At 37.1% G+C, this 20810-nt stretch overlaps 3 protein-coding genes across 6 annotated transcripts; all 3 read right to left on the reverse strand.

The window, feature by feature from the left end:
• Window positions 1-1789: 1789 nt before the first annotated feature.
• On the reverse strand, window positions 1790-6229 carry LOC113281808 (probable inactive purple acid phosphatase 1). The gene is made up of 13 exons (XM_026530670.1): window positions 5873-6229; window positions 5430-5628; window positions 5041-5132; window positions 4816-4882; window positions 4588-4710; window positions 4300-4392; window positions 4026-4155; window positions 3839-3920; window positions 3367-3499; window positions 3019-3224; window positions 2789-2914; window positions 2377-2686; window positions 1790-2178 (listed from the first exon to the last, which is right to left on the reverse strand). The coding sequence occupies exons 2-13, from the start codon at window positions 5601-5603 to the stop codon at window positions 1873-1875; spliced, it is 1842 nt and encodes a 613-aa protein (XP_026386455.1). The 5' UTR covers window positions 5604-5628; window positions 5873-6229; the 3' UTR covers window positions 1790-1872.
• A 101-nt stretch (window positions 6230-6330) lies between these two features.
• LOC113281809 (cyclin-T1-4-like) lies at window positions 6331-13265 on the reverse strand. Of its 4 annotated transcripts, none has more exons than XM_026530675.1 (7): window positions 13005-13265; window positions 11337-11572; window positions 9663-9744; window positions 8923-9057; window positions 8178-8353; window positions 7892-8043; window positions 6331-7706 (listed from the first exon to the last, which is right to left on the reverse strand). In XM_026530675.1, the coding sequence occupies exons 2-7, from the start codon at window positions 11564-11566 to the stop codon at window positions 6682-6684; spliced, it is 1800 nt and encodes a 599-aa protein (XP_026386460.1). In that variant the 5' UTR covers window positions 11567-11572; window positions 13005-13265; the 3' UTR covers window positions 6331-6681. The 4 variants fall into 4 exon arrangements, with proteins under 4 accessions (XP_026386460.1, XP_026386458.1, XP_026386459.1 ...); XM_026530673.1 differs by having other exon boundaries at window positions 11337-11676; XM_026530674.1 differs by having other exon boundaries at window positions 12935-13265.
• A 1019-nt stretch (window positions 13266-14284) lies between these two features.
• Window positions 14285-19395, reverse strand: LOC113281810 (histone deacetylase 5-like). Its single transcript, XM_026530676.1, has 14 exons — window positions 19113-19395; window positions 18822-19023; window positions 18558-18704; window positions 18350-18462; window positions 17663-17874; window positions 17132-17196; window positions 16736-16906; window positions 16553-16645; window positions 16104-16254; window positions 15830-15951; window positions 15314-15507; window positions 15025-15157; window positions 14819-14883; window positions 14285-14689 (listed from the first exon to the last, which is right to left on the reverse strand). The coding sequence occupies exons 1-14, from the start codon at window positions 19271-19273 to the stop codon at window positions 14524-14526; spliced, it is 1995 nt and encodes a 664-aa protein (XP_026386461.1). The 5' UTR covers window positions 19274-19395; the 3' UTR covers window positions 14285-14523.
• Window positions 19396-20810: the final 1415 nt, after the last annotated feature.

Below are 20810 nucleotides of genomic sequence, written 5' to 3' on the forward strand. Positions count from 1 at the left end.
TGTACCTTAACTGCTGCACTTTCCCTCTGTAATTTCTGATATCTTTTGTTGGTTAGATAATATAGATTTTTTGATTTGGGGCTGCTCATTGAACTCTGCTTATCCTTCTTCTTCTTTTTTCCCTTCAGGCACAATGGATGGCTCCAGAGGTTATACGTAATGATCCTGCGGATGAGAAGTAAGTTGAATTCTTATTCCAGGTGCTTTGATGTGATCTGGATTTTGTCTACTCATGATATCTAATGTCTTGTGCCCAACATATATTACCTTTTTTGGTTACATTGGTCACCATAGGTTTGATGTATATAGCTTTGGAGTTATATTATGGGAATTTTTTGATGTATATAGCTTTGGAGTTATATTATGGGAATTTGTCACAGGAAAGATCCCTTGGGATACCCTCAACTCAATGCAGGTATTTATTCTCATCATTGTGAATCTTGCTCACTAAACTTTCTGAATTTAATATCAAATTAATAATGTTCATCTAGTTATTCTTTGGCTACAACATTTTCAACTTGTATTTGTTGCAATTAAATAAGTAAAAGGAATTGTTGGTCCTACAAAATAGAGCTTTTGTATTGCTAAGAGTCATATGATACTATACTCTTAAGATCCTACATGCCTGACAAGTTAAATAGGGTTTTTTGGGACCAGTCTATTTTTTTGGGACCATTGTTTTATTTTGGGTAAGACATTAGAAGTAAATCTAGGTCACCCCTTATCTAAATATTTATATTACCAAAATTATCCTCCTGATTATTTTTGTATAATGATTAGTTAATGTGATTAATCATTGATTAAGGTTAAATTAATAGATGATTGTATTTAAAAGAAATAGAATTATTGAGTGACCAAAGTAATAGAAGAAGAAGATGGAGAAAAAAATTATTTTGAGATGGGTAAATATGGAGAAAAAACATTCTCTCGGTACCGAAATATGCTTGTAACTTAGTGAATGTTGTTATAAATGGCCTAAAATATCGTCAAAATCAAAATTGTAACAAAAAATTTCAACCAAGTCAATAAAGTTCGATTATATTATATGAACATGTAACCGAACTTTCTGCAAACGTAGTTCGGTTAATAAATCCAAAATCACAGGCAACCGAACCAAAGCTTTAATGGAGTTTTTGTTTCTGCAAATGTAGTTCGGTTGGGACATTTTTTGCGACGTAACCGAACCCAAAGTTCGGTTGAGACATTTTTTCGCGACGAAACCGAACTTTTTTGCGACGTAACCGAATTCAAAGTTCGATTGGGACATTTTTTTGCGACGGAAACGAACTTTTTTTTGCGACGAAACCGAACTTTTTGCGACGTAACCGAATTTTTTGCGACGAAACCGAACTTTTCTCTGGAAAAAGAAAAACCTCCATTAAAGTTGAGTTCGGTTAGTTCGACAAAGTTTTTCACATAATTCCTAACCGAACTTCTCTCTATAACTTCCATTTTCAACTCATTTTGGTGATTACTTTTCATTTTTTTCAACCAAAAACGATATATATACATATTTTGATGATATATATGTATATATAGAGAGAGAGGTGGTGGTGGTTGTTGGTGGTGGTGGTCGGAGATGGTAGGTGATGGTCGGTAGTGGTAGCGGCGGTGGTGGGAGGAGGTGGTGGTTATTTATACATATGTATATGTATATATGTGTGTGATTATTAGGTTAGTTTTAAATTAAGTTAGGTTAAGGATAGGTTAGTCATTTCCATATTTTAGGACACCCCTTATAACTATAAGGAAAGTGGCCTAATAAGATCATGGTCCCCCAAAAAAACCATGGTCCCAAAAAACCGTTCTTTATTATTTGGACACCGGGTGATCCATAACTGTCCAAAATCACTTTCATCAAAATTACATATATCAAGCAGCCATGGTAGTGGCTGGGCAACTGTCAAATGTGCAAGCCAGAATGTCTCGATAATCTCTAGATATAGTGAAAGAATCATAAACATTCCCATCGCTGCTCCTTTTGTACTCTAAAAGAAGGTTTGAATGGTCGAATGCGGTTAGTTTAATGAAGCCATAATCATTGTCTTTGAACACACTCCACTTTGTATTTAAGGTGGTGAATTTCGCAAGTCCAGCACCTCCACCACCAGCAACAACATGAATGGTTCCATTTAAAGGACCTTGATAGTGCGATTTCTCATCAGTGGTGCAAATATTCTGCAAAAAGAAAACAGATGCTCAGTGGTCTGGTTTCTGACATAAAACTTCATACATGTTAACAAGAGGGCGATATCTTGTATGTGGTGCTTTTGGTGGATTTCAGCAAATTTACGCAAACAAAATTCAGCATCTTATTCGAAGAGTAAGATGGTCAATAAAACAATCCTCAGTCTGCTGCCTGCTGGACATTATTACCTCATAGATTGGACATGTTCTTTCGTAGTTGTGTACATGGCCATACACGGCTACGTCGACTTTGTACTTCTGCCAAAGTTTTTGGAGATTCTCTCTTCCCATCGGCTCTTCAAAAGATCCTTGCTCAGCATACCAGGTAGCAGAAGAATATCCAAGGACTCTATGCGCGAGGAAGATCAACCATGGTTGTTTTTGTCTATCAGCAGACGCGAAACATTCTTCGATGAACTTATATTGCTCTGTACCCTCTCTCCAATCATGTTCTGTATCAGCTACACAGAACTTAAACATCCCATAATCGGTTGAATACCTAGAGAGAAAATTGACAAGTAAACATGACAGGTTATAGGGGAAGTTATACTACTCATCATGGCATACATCAAGCTTGTGAAGTTGTCTTAAAATGTTATACCAGAACTTAGCCCTGTTCTTAGCAGGAACATAGAACATGGTTTCAGCTGGCACACCACATTCACCACCTGAATCCATAGTCCCATAGAAGGATCCTGTTCCAGGCCAATCTCTTTCGTGGTTTCCACTGCACAGGAAACATCCTTAATTATATTCTTAATTCATTCAAGAAAATTCAAATGAATCTATCTAAGAGGCGATAGATAAAAAAGAAGTCAAGGGATGACAAACCTTGCGATCATGTACGGGACAGCCGAGGTAATAGACTGAACTTGTGAAGTAAACTGATCCCACTGTGAGAGGTAACCAGTTGCATAGCATATATCTCCTATATGAAACACTATATCAGTATTCTTCAGGTCCCGAACAATCTCCCTGGTGGTGTTAAGTGAACCAGGCTGGTAGTTGTTATATTCATTTGATCCATCAGCTTCAGCCTGAACAAGTAAATATAGATTAATCAGGGTTATATGTACATATAAACAAAATCATCTTAGATAGTACCCATTAGATCGGTGAACTACAATAACGCAAGAAAATATGATCTCAAGAAGTGAAGCTGTGAGATGGAGATCAAACCTTTCCCATATCGCCAAGAATAACAACACGTTGTACGGATTCTTGACCAGGATAAGGAGATGCTCTGAATTGGTATTCCTGACTCCAAATGAAAGTACCGTTGAACAATCTATGTCCCAGTTTGTACGAATATCTGCATCAAAAACTACAATTATGCACTTGAACAATACAAATTACCTTCATAACAATCTATGTCCCAGTTTGCACAAAACGCAATGACACCATAAAGTTTAGAGTTCATAGAGAGAGATATATGTTATTCAATTTGAATCTCAATGACATTAAACATGCCACCACTTATTAGTTGATGCATTTTACCATGAAAACACTTCATAAACTTTGGGATGAAGTTTAAAGCAAAAGTTTATTAATGCAGTAAATGGCAGCCTAGACTTGGATTCATAAAGACCATTTTTCAACTCTGCTTTATAGAAGAACATGACAACTCAACAAAACAAGTAACCTAACATACACTGAGTTGGGCCACAATTCCTTCAGAAAACTTGTGTGTATGAATCCAGGATCACGCCACCCGACAGTTCTTGCTGGTGCACCTGCATATGAAGATGATGGAAATTATATATCTGATTCCAGGGTTCAACTGTGAAACTTTTGAGTGACCCAACCCAAAAAAATAGTGAAGGTTGAGAGTAACGCACCGCACATCATTTTACGGCTGAATGTCAATGTGCCAGCTGGAGCATGCATCTTCTCTCCTCCCGGTCGACCCCATTCAACAAAGGGTTCTGCTTCGTCAATTCCATATCCACTAGTCCAAGTTACGGTCATCTGAAGTATAGAGAGGGTATTTTATTGAAAATTCTGTAAGGCGATCGGGATTCAAACTTTGGATAATACTTAATGTATGTCAGGTGATTAGTTGCAGAAAACTAATTGAGGACCATATTTACTGTAAGAGTCGAGTGAACCTACTTCATTCCATGCTTTTCCTTGGGCCAACCGAGGGTAAACAGGTGCATTTGGATTCTGAAACTGTACTGTATTCGACACTGCTATTAGCTTTGGCTGTTACATGGACAAATCGGGAATCAGCTAATTGTCTAACATCCGGAAGCATCAGAGGAACATTAGAGCTCAACAAATATTTGCACTCAAAGAATCAATGTTGAGGACAAGAAAGCAAAGGAATATAAGAATGTAGAGCAAACGGAGAGCCAACTATAGGATGGGGGAGCAATTTTCTGCTAACAATGGACTTACATTTGCGACGCCACCTGAAAATAATGCAAAAGAAAAGTCTCCCCTCTGATTGATCAACCGTAGTTTCAATTTTCCAGACCCATTTTTCTTGTAGTCTGGGCTGGAGTAGTTCGCAAATTGGTACTGCAAGAAAGATAAGAACATATTGACCATGTCGGAACAGCTTACGAGGGGTAAGATTCGGGAGAAAGAGAAAAAAGGAATAAAAACAGTACTCAATGCACAAACCTTAATAGGTGCGGTGCATAGTAAGGGAGGATTGACCATTTTATTTTCAGGCGAACAAGTGGCTCCACTGAAAATTAACAGCAAGAGAAAAAACAACAGAAGTTACAGAACAAATAAAAAGGAAGCAAATTGCGAGACATAATTGGTTTTGGGCTCACAAATCAGTCAATTCTTCTGCTCACCAGAAGCGAGCTTTTCCTGGCTAAAAAGAGAATATTGTATTACCTAAAATTAGCCGGAGAAAAGACTCCAATCCAATCATCATCTGAAGGGTTTGGTGAGCTAAATTTAACAGTAACCCATTCAGTATTTTCCCCCTGCAACAATTAATAAGATATGCATCAATTCAGATATTTATCAATTTTCCACATAGCTTACTGAAGTTCACCATGGGAGTCATAATGGGCGAATTCAACATTTAGTCCTAAAAGAAACTAAATTATCAGCCATTGGAGTGAACTAGCTTAGTTAGAGAGTTGCAATTAAAGCTATCTCATCTAAGTGAAAGCATTTGTCCATTGAATTCTAACAAAATTATGCATAAACAGATAAATTCATTTCAAGTTTATAGAACAGAAAGTAAAAGACACCAATACATATGAATCAGAAGTTACCCTAGATCCAAGAATCGATGGAGAAGCTTTGACGTAAGCCGACTCGTGGAGTGCAACCACTGCCTTATGAATAGCAACGTTAGCAAGAGGCTGATCGCCAAGTTTTCTCTCAGCTCCTCCAAAGCTTATAAAGCTCAGAAGTAACAACAGAATAAATCCATGGAACCTCACCATAATAAAAGGAACAAAAATAAAACAGCTGCAATGAACAAGAGCAGAATAATCAGAAGACAGAAATGAACAATGATTATAATCAAACTCAAAAAACCCATACAGATTATATTACAGTTGACGTATTTACTTATCAATTGAAGCACAGTTAAGCTCACAAGTAACAATAACTGGTATTTACTTATCGATTGAAGCACAGTTAAGCTCACAAGTAACAATAACTGGTATCAATTTAATCCTAGAAAGAAATGGGTATCCAGAAAATTACTTACTTGTGATATCTTTACAAGTTTGAGAACCCAACAACAGCAATAGCCACTTAGTGACCAAATCTGAGATTTCTTCAACAATTATGCATTCAAGTTGAAAGCTATTCTGTGATTTATAAGCTCAGTAGAAACATGGTCTAATTAATTTTAAAATGTTTCTCTTTGGTCTTCTATGGTTGTGGGTTTTAATTATTATTGCGGCATCATCTTCTTAAGGACAGTGTGAAGTATTTTAAATTTCGTTTAAATTCAGAATCTTCCCCCGGAATAAAGGTAGGATGATGGTATATCTGCATCATCTTCTTTAGTGTGTAACGCTCCATTTTCATAATTGAAAAGATTCACTATCGCTGACTTTTTAAGCAGAATCATAATTCGTAAAGTGACTTGCATTTCTAGAGCTGGGATTTCTGTAGGGCGCACACAAGGTTTGCCCTCGACTACTTTCAGGGTTTTATATATCAGAATTTGCTAACAGTCTTGTACTGATGCAAATAATAGAAAAGAATCAGATTACACTCAATGAATAAGTTATATTGCTGGTGCTTTTCTAATTCTTATTATATAACTTAACAGCCCCTTTGTTACTCGGCTTACTTTTACACTGCTTTTTGAGTCCCTCCTTGTACGCCCTTCTAAGCAAGGACACCAAGGGTTTTGAGTATTCGCGGAGATCATTCTCAAAACAGACTCTACGCTCCACCACTTTGAACCTCATCTGAGAGTCGGTTAAACATGAACAGCAAAGCATAAGGTTCATACAGCTTAAAATGTCACTCATTTTCACACATAAAATAGATATGAAAAGTTTCTCAGTGATCTTTCCCTTGTCTTTTGTGGTCCCTTTCAGTGTGACTATGGTGGTAGCTTGGCCCATTGTAATCATGGCGTTGCTGTTTTCCGTCCAACTGATGCTTGTTTGGCAGTGGGCTGCTTCCTGCCTTTCTCTTCCTGTTGTTGTTAGATCTTGGAGATTCTAACTGAGAGAATTCTCCTTCCTCAACGTTCTCAGTGTCATGCACATGCGACGACTGGCCATCTCCAATATCCTCGTGATGCTGATCATGCCCATAACTAGGGTTTTCAAGGTCAGACCTATTCGTGGAAGGTTTAAGCCAGCTTTGCCTCCTCTCCCGTTTGATTTTGTCATCCTCAACAGCCAACTCAACACCGTCTTCCAACTCTCTCTCAATCAGATCATCCTCATCAGTTAAGTCCATCTTACGTGCAACATCTCCGCGTAATTTCTTCCGTTTCTCCATAGCTGCTTTCAGTTTGTCCTTGTCAATCTTTTTGATGGCATCCTGTGGTGACTGGCCTAGAGGATGACCACTTTCCTTGCTCAAAACTCTACTACTCTTGTATTGTGTATCATCATTTTTCCACTCCCCTGCTTCCATTGTTTCAGCATTGACCTTAATACTCCTTTCTTGATCTTCTGCTTGTCGTGATCTGTTTATAGCCTCCCCTACACTTTCCCGTTCAAGCAGTCGATGATCCTTTACATCACCGTCCACTTTATGGTCTGAAACAGCACTTCTCACGTCACTGCCATGGTCACTACCTGGATTTTGTGAATTCCTCCCAGGATCAGAATCATTATCGACATATGAGTGGTCAGATGCTGGTCGATTTGTTGGCACTGCTCCTGACTTTGCTGTAGATACCCCAGTAGCTTGCATATGACCATTTACTGAAGCTAGTTCTTCGCTGGCGGAGTGTGTTTTTGTTGGGGGTCGATGACTAACCCCACCATCAGCACTTCCCTCCATTTCGCTCCCATGGGAAGGTGGCATTCGATTTTGCTCATATAATTCTAACATTTGATTGCTTACTTCTGCCATAAAGCGAAAGAGAGCTGTAATGTTAACCGTCTGAATAACCATAATACGTGTACAAAAATACTTTACACAACCAAATAGCAGACATAATCAACCACTTCGTCTAAACCCTAAAACTCTAAATATGCCATCACATTCCAGTCTACGCTTCATTCCTGGTGTAAAAGGATAAGAAACCAACCTTCCAACTGGCGTGGGGTGACATCAAATTCTTGCCACCAAACTTTCTCACCATCTGACGGTAACTTTACTTTAAGGAACTTGGCTGCAAGAAAGATAGCACCAGCTGCAATATGGTGGGGCTTAAACTGAAGGCATAGTGATGTCCGCAGCCTGCATGACACTTTACAGTGAGAAAAGAAAAAATAACAAGCTATTTACAGAAAGAGAGGGCGAGATCAATGGAAAGCCATGCCTTCATTCTTAGGAACGTGATAAAAGAAAGGTAAAGGAGCTCTCTATCTTACCCGTCATTCACAAAATTCCATGCAACTTGGGCAAGCGCATTCTGAGCAACTTTAAATTTCTTGATAGCTTCTACAAGAGGTTTATAAGGGTGGTTCACATTAAAGTCAAAACCAAGTGTCGCAAGTACAACCCTTTCTCCAATTAAGATCAGTTCTTTCTGTTGTTCATACACTTCCTGCATTCAAGAATCCAGAAATGAGTGACCTGAAAAGCCAAGTACAGAAAGAAACTTAAAAGGTACCAGGCAGTCGTCCTACAAGGGTATTGTCACTCCTATGCCACACTAGGATTCTGTTGAAGTAGTGCAGAAGGGGCATTATTTGCTTCGTGCCTTCATCAAGACAATGATGATTCTTACCTATATTAATCGTCACAGACGAGTAATATGCATATGTGCAAGGTAATGCAAGCTTTAGAGTTTATCGTAAGCACAAAACTTCATAGCACCGGTAACGAGAATCATGAATCAATTTGCCAGTCCAAGATATAAACTTGGAAGCAAACCCCTCCCTCTTGTGTACAACAGTGTACAAGTATGCCACTAATGAAATATCCCTAAGGTCTAACTTGCAAGGTACCTTTAGTTTCTTTTGATGGAAAATTACCGGCACTCAGTCTGCCTATGAATATGAAGGGTAAAAAATCTTTACACAGTATTGATCAAGTAAGAAACGACCTCGGGTTGACACGTGCCAGAATGAGGAGGTACATAAATAAAGTGGTTGAAAGCACCAAAAATGGTACCTTCTGCTTGATTCTTTGAACAGCAGCAGGATCCTTTTTATGCATGATCTCATAGGAGACGAGGATAACGTCTTTGAGCGGTCGAGGAGTTTCTTCAACCTTCCCTGCTAGAAACATGCACACCGTTGCGATGGTCTGCAAAAATGTTGACAATAATTAGGCACTGAAGTACACTTGACTAAATAGAAGTAGTAGCAACATTCTGTATATGGGTCTTGACAACACTAAAAATGTTCAGGCTCTGGACCCATCCCTTTCTTATAAAACCCAATGCAAATCCTTTAATCATTAAAGTGTATACACTAAGAGAGGGACACAAAAGAACTATGGTCAAAACTTGGAAATTAACCAGACTCTTAAAACAAAAAATTCATACTTAAAGCCTTAAATTTAATTTGGTTTGAAAAGCGGTAATTACTTAATTTGATGCATCTTGTGCTTTCAGAAATTAGTCATCCTTGAAGCCTGGAATATCAAACTAACTAAATCTAATAAAAATATTTTTTATGTAGTGGCAGGTACTGAGCTATCACTAAATTGCAAACTAGGCTGCAGAGTATATATGTTTTTGCTAAAGTGAACTTGTTTTTATGTCACCACAGAAAAAGGTTTCTAAGAGCTTGCTCATAAAATGAACCAAATAGAATTGTCCTTGAGGCCTGACTCCACGAATATATTCACTCATCATGTGACATGCATGGGCTGCAATTACTTTACTGAAATTAAGCAAAATAACTCACCCTTCTATCATTCTTTAAGTGAGACTGGCGAAGGAAAAAGCGATGACAAAATATTATAGCTGTAGCTATAGTTACCTGGGGCCTGCATAACCCAAACATGTAAACCGGCGTCAGGAAAATCAGTAGACATGTTTTAACCTTTGTTACAAGGACACTCCAACAACAAAAAAATGCGCCGTGTCGACCGCGACGACGGACACAGCTCAATTACCAAGACAAGAATAAAATATTTAATAAAAAAAAAAAAATACTTCAGCTATAAATTTTTAACATATTTATATTAGGAAAGAAAATATTTTCTTTGTTCTAACTTGTATAAGAACCTTTATCTTTAGTAAAAACATATTTTCTTAGCTTCAATAACGAGTTTTGTCTTTAGTAATAAAAATAGAGACACTCCCGAAACTCTCCACTGATCTCCAATAGATTTTTTTTGCAAAAATGGAGATATTCTCCCACAACTACAGCTATATCTATGAGATGATGGAGATACGTAGAAATATCAATGGAGTCTGTATTTCTAATGCCATTTTTATTAGTCATATACATATATGTAAGTATTTTGCTATGCTCGCTATCTGTGTCCCCGTTTTCTAGTTTTTTAAGTTGTTGTGTCAAGGTAACATATTGGACACGACACACCGACACCGTGTCCGTGTCCTTGTAACACAGGTTTTAACAGTATTATTCACTCATTAACATGCTGAGGAACACGGTATCTTTGTTCTTAATGTTGAGAAGAAAATGGTATTTTCCCCATTTCTGTAAAATAATGGACAAAGAGGGAAAAAAATATCAGCATTTGGACATTTTTAGAGTTTCTGTAATATACTCTCAAGTCTCAACAGTTTCAGCATAGATCATAGATCTGAAATCATATGTGCCACCTACTTTAAATGTAAGCACATGACAAAATACTATCACTGTCCCTACAGTTACACGGGGTCTGAGTAACCGAAATATATAAAGTGGCAATCAGAAAAATACAGTACACATGTTTTAACAGAATTAACATGTGGAGAAACACAATATCTTTCTTCTTTAACATATGAAAGAAGAACATTCTTTTTACTATTTATTTAAGAACATAATATCTTTCTTATTTAACATATGAAAGAAGAACATTCTTTTTGCTATTTATTTAAGAACAAGAAACCAAAAGAAAAAAAAAACAATCTCGAGATTCAAACATTTTTAAGCTCTCTATCATAATGTCTACTGTCAAATGTTTTCAGTATAAGAAACCTACACTAGATAAACCCACGGTCCCGCAGAACCTTTTATTGCATCAGTATTTAAGCTCGTGGCCTAGTTATTTATGTTAACCTTCATCAAAACAGAGCTTTTAATAACATTGATAAAAACAATTGTTCCAAGTTCCTTATATAACCTTCAAAACTTTTGTGAAACTATCATAAGTCTTACATGACCTAACTATCAATACGACCTCAGCATTCAGTGTGCAGAGACATGCATATTTCTAATTTAAGATATGAAAGTCTAAAGGATTCTGTTTGTTTTTTTTTAAGACTCATCGAGCACAAAGAGAACTTTTGCAACTATACACAAGCAGCTAAAATAAAAAGAAAAAACTGACAGAAAGAAACTAAAGGGTGCCGCAAAAACTGAGCACTAGAACTTAAAATAAGCAAATTACAAGGATTGGAAACTTACACTTTCAGTCGCATCCCTAAATCCTGTAGAAATGTACAGTATGACTTGCGCAGATATGTCTCTTTCTTTAAATCAATTCCGTCAGTCCTTGATGGAGAGTTTTCTTCAATTTCTTTCCTAGATAGATACCACCGCCCACCGCCTTCCTCTTGCCTATCCTGGGGAAGGTTATATGGGCCACTTTCCATCATTCCGTGAAGCGAAGGATCCCCAGGCAAGAAGCCAGCCATTTGTATCTAATTGCAAAACTAGAACATCAAAAACGCCAGGTACTGCTAGAAGCAGGTTTTACAGCTCAAAACATACAGACTCTGTATTACAGAGCAATGTGAATAACTTCCTGTTACATGGACCGGGAGACATCTCAGAAATTTGGCTTGATAGAATTTATGACAAACACCACTTATGATATCGTGTCATATTGCAACTGCATATGCAACATAGACCCTATTGAAGTAAAAATAAAATTGAACATATACATTGAAATCAGTTAACCAGTTGTTCTCCTCTATCAGAGTTGATACCACACCCGACAAAAGAGTCCACTAATAAAATACTTAATTACCGCAAACCTAGGTTCACTTCACAAATAGATTACCCACATGTGCCATTAACTGTGAGGCAGGCGCTCCACAATAGCTCTAACTGTTAGACCCCCAATTTTGACCCTGGTTTAGACCCATACTCAGAATTTTCCTTAAAAGCCTTTTTTAGAGAGACTAATTAAAAGCCTTGAAGCCAAAGTTGTAGGCCTGAGCAAACTCATCCCAAGTCTATGTAAAGGAAACATTCTGGTAATTGAGTTTCTCAACCTTCTCCAAACTTTGGGCATTAAGTTTTCATAGTCTCTACGAAACAGATGATCCATTAAGATGTTGATTTATCTTTATTGCCATGTCTTTTAGAAGCAGCATCATTATATTCTTAAGTTTGGGTTCCAAAAAATTCAAAGAAGTCCTAACGTTATAAAGCAATGACATTATTTTCAAAAAGACAACTTCCGGGCCTCCGGCAGTGAGATAAGTTAGTTTCTTAGAACATACATTCGCATAGTACAAATTGCAATGTATGAAGGATAAAACAAAGTATTCTCTTGATCTTTTCACACCAATAATAACATAAGTATAAACAACTAAACGTACACAGCTTTATGATTCTTCATAGCTACCTATATAGCTATAAATGCTGAATAAATGTCTCCGAAGAATGAAGAATCTCTTTGTTGGAAAACAGTATTATTATAGCATACACATAATACCACATCAGGTTAGAAAATCTAGCTTTTCTATACAGAGAAAATTCCTATAAAACCAGACAAATTATACTATATTAACATTTGCGGTTTGAAGGGGAATTGGATGAGAAACAGTATTATATTACCATATAATAAGGATATGAAAACCTAAATCATAAATTTATAAGTTCAAAATTCAACCTTTACACTAAATCTTCTAAAACAAACAAATAAGCATATATCCGATCCAACTAGAAAACTTCAATTCGAATACCCACTCAAAAAACCAAACCCTAAGATCTGAACTTTGAAGATAACATGATTTTCAACCATCAATTAAAAAAAAAAAGCTAAATTTTCTAACCTGATGTGGAATTAGATCGCCGCAAGTCAATAAACCAAAGAAGTGATAAAACCCAGAACGGCGAACTTACAAAATCTGTCGCAGCCAAATCTTCGATAGCAGTTGTTCCAAGCTCGACTCTTACAAATAAATAAATCTCAGAAGACCAATAAATAGTATCTCCTGATGGTATATAAACCCTAATTATGAGCCGCCATTAAACCTCCGAGTGGTTCTGCGAAGAAGAAGAAAAAAATCCTTCGACAGAAGGGAAAAAGAAAGTAACCTAAAAACGTACGGGGGGTTAGTCCACGATTGAGTTTGAGGGAGTTTAATGTATTTTGAATCTTGGAGATTTTGAGGGAGTGTAAGAGAGTATAGGGAGTTTGAGAGAGTTTGGGGTGTTGAGTGTAGGGAGTTTGAGAGACTCTCCCAAAATCTCTACTTTTTTGAGAGATTTGGAGTGAGGCAAAAATACACTATAAACTCCCTAGAACTCCCAAAAAAAAACAAACTCCCTATCAATCTAATTTTTACCACTAAAATACTAACGGGGTTTTTTAGGGAGTTTGGGAGACTCTTCTAAACTCTCCAACGACTAACGGGGATTTTGAGAGACTCCCTCGAACTCCCTCACGACTAACGGGAAAAAATACAACTACACCCAACTCCCCCAACTCCCTTGAGGACTAACACCCGGGTAGATGAGTTCGTAAATATTAACAACTGAATGTTTTGTATAAGCACATTATGTTTTGGTTAATTGGTATATACACCCTGGTTATAGTATTTTATTTGTAAAGCCCCTTAAAATTTGAGATATACCCCCTGATTTACATGTCTCACTTATAAAGCCCCTGAACTTAGGCGAAATACAATTGACCAGAGTAAAGTGCAGTTTGGAGGGAAACTTGTGTTCTTAGGCTGAGCACTGTGGAGAGTGGAGACATTCACAGGCACTTCTCACTTCTCAGCCATGCCATCCCACTGAGAATTGTCTCGGATTTTCAGAAGCAAGAATATAAGAAGTTAGATTGGGAACAAATTTTGAGAATAACGTCTAAAAACAAAAATGATTGACAAAATTGTAAAGCGGAATTTTTTTGTTTAAAACCGGCATTTCAATTTTTAATATCCTAACACCCTTTAGTTTCTTCATAAGAAAGTAACTTGAAAGTAACTTTTTTGTGTGTAAGAATCATCCAAAAATTATGTCGAAAAGGTAATTTTTTTGATTTTAAAACTTTAAAAGTCATTCTGAAATTAAGTCATAAAATGTTTTTTAAAATTAAGGTCATTAACCTCAGCTGTTTTGAAGAGCAGGAGTTAATTCTTTGTTTGAGTATAGTTAGTAAAAAACTAGGGAAAATATTACTTATGCCGTTATGCACACAAAGTCACTTATAACTATAAATAGATCTAGGCCTGTTTCTGCTGCAGACTTGCAGTTGATTTCATCATTCTTTACAATATAATGATGTTTAAACACATCAGGTAATAAATTTCTAATATGTTGTCAAACAACTAGATTGGTTTTCTTTTCAAGATATACAAAATAATAATCAGCTTAAGTCGATCAAAGTGGTCTAGTAATAATCAGCTTAAGTCAATCAAAGTGGTCTAGTAAAACCATCATTGATGTAAGCCACAGCTTCCTCCTCCGAAAGTTGTTTCCCTTCAACCAAGCCTTTCACTAAGACATCCTTGTATTCTTTAGATGGAGCATTTAATGGAAGTTTCCCTGATTTAAAGAGCTCAATGTCTAAAATCGAACACCTGCATGAAAGAAAGAAAAAAACACTTGGGTCAATAATATCATTTAAATTCTGAACATTCTTTAATGCAAATGATGCACTATTGATCCAGCAGTGGTGGAAATAAGAAGGATAAATCATGAATGATTACGTCATGGTCAATATAGGAAGCTCCCCCTCTGTTCCCAAACAAACAACGTTAGAGTACCAGCCATCCTGCGAGAGAATCAGAAAGTAATTAAAGTACCAACAAAGTTGACAACTGGACTGGGTAACTAGTCTCAGTGTCTTGAGACATTTTCATGATGGCATCAAGCAAACTCAACAAAACCGAACATGAAAGGATAATGACAACACCTTGAGCACATTAGAATTCAAAGATTTGTTCTTTGTAACAGACTCTAAATCTGATAAGTCAAACAAAGGATTGATTGCTTCCACTGGTCGCAAACGATTCTCCTGAACTAATACATCATTGAACTGCTCAAGCCTGCAAAGACCAAAGCATAGCCACAGAAATACACAGGTGTTATGTGGAAAGAAACTAGAGCCTCATTTTGGTGAGAAAAGAGTAGAAGAAAACCACCAGTTACATAGCACAGAATGAAAGATTTTGCTTCCGCAGAAAATTTACAATGTCACGTACGTTATCTTGTATAAGCACATGTAGGATTCACTGTTATCGTCACTTTCAGGATGGAGGAAAGCAACACCTCCTGCACCCCATGTACGTGTTTTAGATCGCCCGATAAAGAAACGATGAGGTACAATCTTCCACATAATCTCTTTTGGTGGGTTTTTATCCATTGAACCACAACATGGCGCCTGCATACCTTCCGCCTATAAAGCATTTCAGAATATGAGACCCTTATTTTGCAAGGGTAGTTGACATTATGTAATATAAAGTAGCAAAACAAAGTCATTGGCTTATTTCACATGAATACATGTCACGTCTGGTGTTCTGGTACTGCCAGCGCGTGCTCAAATATCCATTTTGTAAACAGAATACAATTAAGAGCGGACTAGAAGCCTCTTGAATATTCTGCAGAACACTCACAGCCCTATCACACACACACACAAACCCACAACAACGTCCTAACACCACTGCATCACATGAATTCCACATTGAATTTGAAATTGCACACAGTACCCAGCATATTACCTGTCCACCTTCAATATAGCAAAGGAACCTTGGTTTCCACATATTTGATCCAAAGCTCGCGTACCAAACGTCAACCTTAGAAAAGATTGATCTCCAAGAGGCAGAACTGCACACCGTTTGATCTGGACAGTAACATGGAGCATGGTTAAAATTTTGCCATGCTTCATGTGAGAGGAGTGTTCAAAAAGTTTCTATTAACTGTAGCTAAAACTACTGCTTAGCTTGTTTTTGTTCTTGTTTTTCTCTATGAATAAGAAATGAGATGTAATGGTACCTTTACTATGGTTATCTTCATCAACAGTAAGTGTTGAAAGGGATGCAATAACATCCTCAACAACCCCAATCGAGTTTACAGAACACTGTGCTTCTGATCCAGCATATGCGAATTCATCATTCTCGGCATCAGAATCAGAACTTGAGATCAACTGAAATTTAAGACCACTGTACAATTAAAACCATATCCAGAGAATAAAGTGTGAAAAAATACAAACAATACCTGCCAAACTCTTAACTATGATTTGTCCTACAAACCTCTTGCACTAAAACAACTTAATTCAAGAACTAAGCACTCAATCCACGAGTGTCGTTGGTCAGAAAGGATCATTAGTTCCATACCAACCAAATACTGACCCACATGTCTTTCCAACTTTGGAGATTATCCAGCGACCAAGATACATATGGTCAAAGTGCATGCACAAAAGAATCAAAAGGGAAATAAATCACCTCAACTACAGGTGCTTTTTTAGTGGTTACAAATAAGTTCCTCGGTAACTCGCCACTAAGAGTTGGCCAGAATGGGCTCAACTCTTTACGAACCTGAAAGCGGAATTTGTAAGTAAGTCAATGTAACATTAATGCAAAAAATTAAAGCACAGTCCACAGAAGTAGGAGCAAATGACAATTTACCGCTTGTATTACACGCCACGTTGATTCAAATGGGTAAGCCTTACAAGAGGCAACAGCATACTTGTCCTTCAGTAAAGTTTGAACACATGCAAGGACAGACTTAGCTAAAGAATCGAGATTATATCCACCTTCCAAGGCCATCATAACTCTTCCTTGAGCAAACTCCATCAACTGAAATATTTGAAAGACAGAAGTAATAACAAAGGACTAAAAGGAGCTCATATGTGGATAGTACGGAAACTTTCATCGAGAGCATTTTAAACTAACTGGTCACAAAAGTAACTCTTCCAATGCTGTCAAGACCATGTAACATATATTGTTTCTGTTTAAGAACGGTAAGTCAACAATAACTTCCACAGAGAAAAGAAGATACCCAGATTCTGAAGAAATGCTAACCTTTTCCATCATAACCGCATATCCATATGGTGTAATACAACAGCCACCTAATGGATCGCCAATAGCTGTTCCAAGAGAGCAAAATAAAAATGAAAAAAAAAAGATCAAGAAACTGAGAAGTATGAACACTACTAAGCCCTCATAAAGAATAAGCATCACATGATTCCAAATTTACATCCTCAGGAACTACGCAATTTGGTAAACATACTAGAGGGTACGGAGATGAAAACTTAAAGTACAAGGCAATGATTAAATTATTCCTTCTCTTTTTTCCACCACGATAAAGTACACGGCCATATAACCTACTCTATTACTGCAGCAATATATTTTTGTCTTAGCAGAGCATACAGTTATTCGCCCTCTATAACTGTTAATTACTCTTTTAATACTTGTAGATGTCAAACTGAAATTATGCACTTGGAAAAGAATCATGTAGAGAGTTGAAAAAAAGACAAGAGCAAGTCACGGACTAGAAGATGACACAAATGAGTAACAGCTAAAGTGCTAAACCACTAATTCAGTAATAAAGACCTGCATCAAATCCTCCAGATATTATGATCATGTCTGGATTGAAAGCCTTTGCAACAGGAGCCAGTACATGCTCCCACACAGCAAAATAATCAGCATCACCACACCGTGCATGTTCCCATGGAACATTAATATTATATCCTGAACCTAATCCTTCTCCAATCATTGTGTAAGAACCGTCGCCACCAGATGGATAGAAACATCCATTTTCATGCCTGCACAATTAAGGAAAAGTCACGACAGCAACAGATCGCTGTTAGTAAGTTAGAACGACTCAGTTTCAACTGTTCCAATGTACTCTCCCATCTGTAACACTAGTTAGTGATACAACAATAACCATATTCAACCCGTAATTCTGAACTAACTCATACTTCAAGCTTATAATGTTACTGGGATGCTCTTTAGCACCATTATGAGAAATTTAGAGTTACTCGAGATGTTCATATCAACTAGTTTCAACGGACATAAAATGCTCTACATATCCAATTCCCTGGTTAGGTGACTTCACCAGATTACAGGATCAGGATTCATTTTGCTAAGTCTAGGTGTACTATAATTGAACTGGATCTCCAGGCAAACACCACAAAGTACAAATCAGTAGACACTTTCACATTAGTACACGATTAGAAAAGTTATAAAATACTTAATACAGTTTTAGAAGCAGTAAAGGTAAGACTGAAAAATACATACCTATGAACAGAGAAGAACAACACACGAGGATCGTCGTAGAACATCTTCTGAGTACCATTGCCATGATGGACATCCCAATCCACAATCAATATTTTGTGAATGCCCAACTCAGGCTGCAAAAAACAAACCAAACAAAGTAGATTACAGATATGAAAGTACACTAAAAATAAACAACCATAGGTATTGCAGCAAAAAAATCAACTCATACTCTTTCATTTAGAAGATAAGTTGCTGCAATGGCCACATTGTTAAATAGGCAAAACCCCATTGCTTCATTTGGTTCTGCATGATGCCCAGGAGGTCTAACAATTGCAACCGCAGAATCAAGTTCCCCTTTAGCAACCTTCTCAGAAACCTACTCAAGAAGACATCAAAAATTAGCTCTGGACTCTGGAGGACACAATGATGAAGCAATCTAAATGTAAATAAATAACAAAAAAGCAAAACTACTACTCCACGAGAGAAACATTACCTCAATAACTGCACCAGCAGCAAGGTAAGCAGATTTAGATGATCCTTCATTGAGGTATATGGAGTTGAATTTAGAAGCAATTTTACTCCTCCGAGAATCAAATTCTTGAGAACTTACATTCCGTATCAAATCGATATGTTTCTTCTTATGAACTAATGCTATGTGCTTATCTTCTGCTTCTTTTGCCTTCATGACTACACATCTACGGTTTGATAGTCAAACTAGGGTTTAGTTTCTAGTGAATGGAAATTAATAAGTTCAAACTAGGGTTTTGAGAAAGAACGATTTTACCTTTGAAGAATTCCAGCAGATTGAAGCTTTTTCCATATAACCCTGATCCGATTTGGAGTTTCAGGATGATAGTCACTATCAGGATCAGTATGTTCACACATCCTATCATCGTAAATTAATCCAACACGTGGAGGAACTGGTTTTGGTAGCGAATTTTCCATCTTTTATGAAATCTTGAAGAATTCTGCTGAGAAAAATGAAGGAATTTCTCTGGTTTTGGAGGGAAAATGTTATAACCTTTTCTTTTTTCCCTCTATGAAATGAAGCTTTAACAAAAGTCAGAGCATACTTTGCTTTCCTTTACTAGTCTTTCTTTATTGTTTGGGGAACTACGCCATAAGACCGCATGGACCCTACCTGCAGGAAAACCACCCTTTTGCCTATTCGATATTCAAATTCAAGAAAAAACGAGAAATATGTGCCTATTTGAAAAAACATTTCATTTTTTTTTTTTTTGAAAGTAAAGCATTTCATTGAAAAAACTAGCACTTCATGAGGGGTGCTACCAGTACATCCGAAGTAGAGTCATCTGATATAGAGAGTTGTGGTGGTCTCCTTATATTAGATTTATCTACTGTCAGATTTTTAAGGATACAAAGCGGAGGGATACTATCCCAATTCATAACAGAGTTTAAAGTTCTAGCATACTTAGCGAGTGTGTCTGCTGCTTCATTACCTAATCTAGGAACAAAATGATAACCCAAAAAATTATTACATTCACTGGTAATTTTAGCTGCTTTTGTTAAGAGAGTTCTGCTTCTCCAAGAGACCTTAGAGTTCTTTCCATTTAAGTAGTTGAATAAGCTTTCGCAATCTCCTTCAATGCTGAAATTTCCAATTCGCTTTTCCTTTGCCCAAACAGCTGCCTGATACACTCTTATTGCTTCTGCTTCTTGTGGGTCAGTTGAGATGGATGGTTCTGCTCTTCCTCCTTCGAACGTACCTACATCATTACGTAAAATTAAAGCATAGCTTGAGGGGGGTATATTTGAGTCCCAAACTGCAACGATATTAATCTTAAGGTTGTTATTCTCTGGTGCCTTCCAACTAGGTTTGGCTTTACTTATATTCTTTCTCTGCCTATCAGATTTAATAACTTTTTTTGACCTGAACAGAAGTTGTCTTTGTATATCTTGAGATAGTTGAGCTGCCTGTTTGAAACCATGTTTTCAAATATATGCATGTTTTTTAAAACTTTTCAAATATAGGCCTGTTTCCACTTTCATTCACTTTTGTTAACCTTGATCAGTATCTCACGAGTTTGGTCAATTTCTCATTGACCGATAAGAAATTTTGATATGTTGTTTACGTAGTTATCCTTCAGTCATGCAAAGAAGGGGAAGAAATTTCATGCGCGGATCATACATGGGTTTTAGACACGTGTATGACTGTTACTTTTCCATCTCATAGTTGAGATCTATGGAATATCTTGCGGTGGGGATGTATGAGAAGGTTCTAGACAAAATGGGTACATCCTACACATGTGATAGTAGACACGTAGAGAGTCCATAATCGATAATCTCCGATTACAACATTGATGAAAATGTACGGCTGGTATGCTTTAAGCTTTTTACTTACACAACTCAAGAGACAGAAGTCGACCATTTTTTGAGTTGCCACGTGGAAACTAGTGATGAAGTGTCAAAATTTTCCACGTGTACAGGTTACACATGCTCGATCCAAGTTGCAGTGAAAACA

The sequence above is a fragment of the Papaver somniferum genome, chromosome 5 (genome assembly GCF_003573695.1).
Source record: "Papaver somniferum cultivar HN1 chromosome 5, ASM357369v1, whole genome shotgun sequence".
Taxonomy (NCBI): Eukaryota; Viridiplantae; Streptophyta; class Magnoliopsida; order Ranunculales; family Papaveraceae; genus Papaver; species Papaver somniferum.

Bases quoted from the DNA above. Each gene is read 5' to 3' on its own strand.
- LOC113281810 (XM_026530676.1), bottom strand. From the start codon at position 19,273: ATGGAAAATTCGCTACCAAAACCAGTTCCTCCACGTGTTGGATTAATT. The intron at 19,024-19,112 runs GTAAAATCGTTC...ATCAAACCGTAG, and splicing joins TCTGCTGGAATTCTTCAAAG to ATGTGTAGTCATGAAGGCAA. The intron at 14,690-14,818 runs GTAATCATTCAT...TCTTTCATGCAG, and splicing joins CTTCCTATATTGACCATGAC to GTGTTCGATTTTAGACATTG.
- LOC113281809 (XM_026530675.1), bottom strand. From the start codon at position 11,566: ATGGCTGGCTTCTTGCCTGGGGATCCTTCGCTTCACGGAATGATGGAA. The intron at 9,058-9,662 runs GTGAGTTATTTT...ACATTTTTGCAG, and splicing joins ACTTAAAGAATGATAGAAGG to ACCATCGCAACGGTGTGCAT. The intron at 8,044-8,177 runs GTAAGATAGAGA...AGTGTCATGCAG, and splicing joins TGGAATTTTGTGAATGACGG to GCTGCGGACATCACTATGCC.
- LOC113281808 (XM_026530670.1), bottom strand. From the start codon at position 5,603: ATGGTGAGGTTCCATGGATTTATTCTGTTGTTACTTCTGAGCTTTATA. The intron at 4,711-4,815 runs GTTTGTGCATTG...TCTTTCTTGCAG, and splicing joins TATGCACCGCACCTATTAAG to TACCAATTTGCGAACTACTC. The intron at 3,225-3,366 runs GTTTGATCTCCA...TTACTTGTTCAG, and splicing joins TTCTTGGCGATATGGGAAAG to GCTGAAGCTGATGGATCAAA.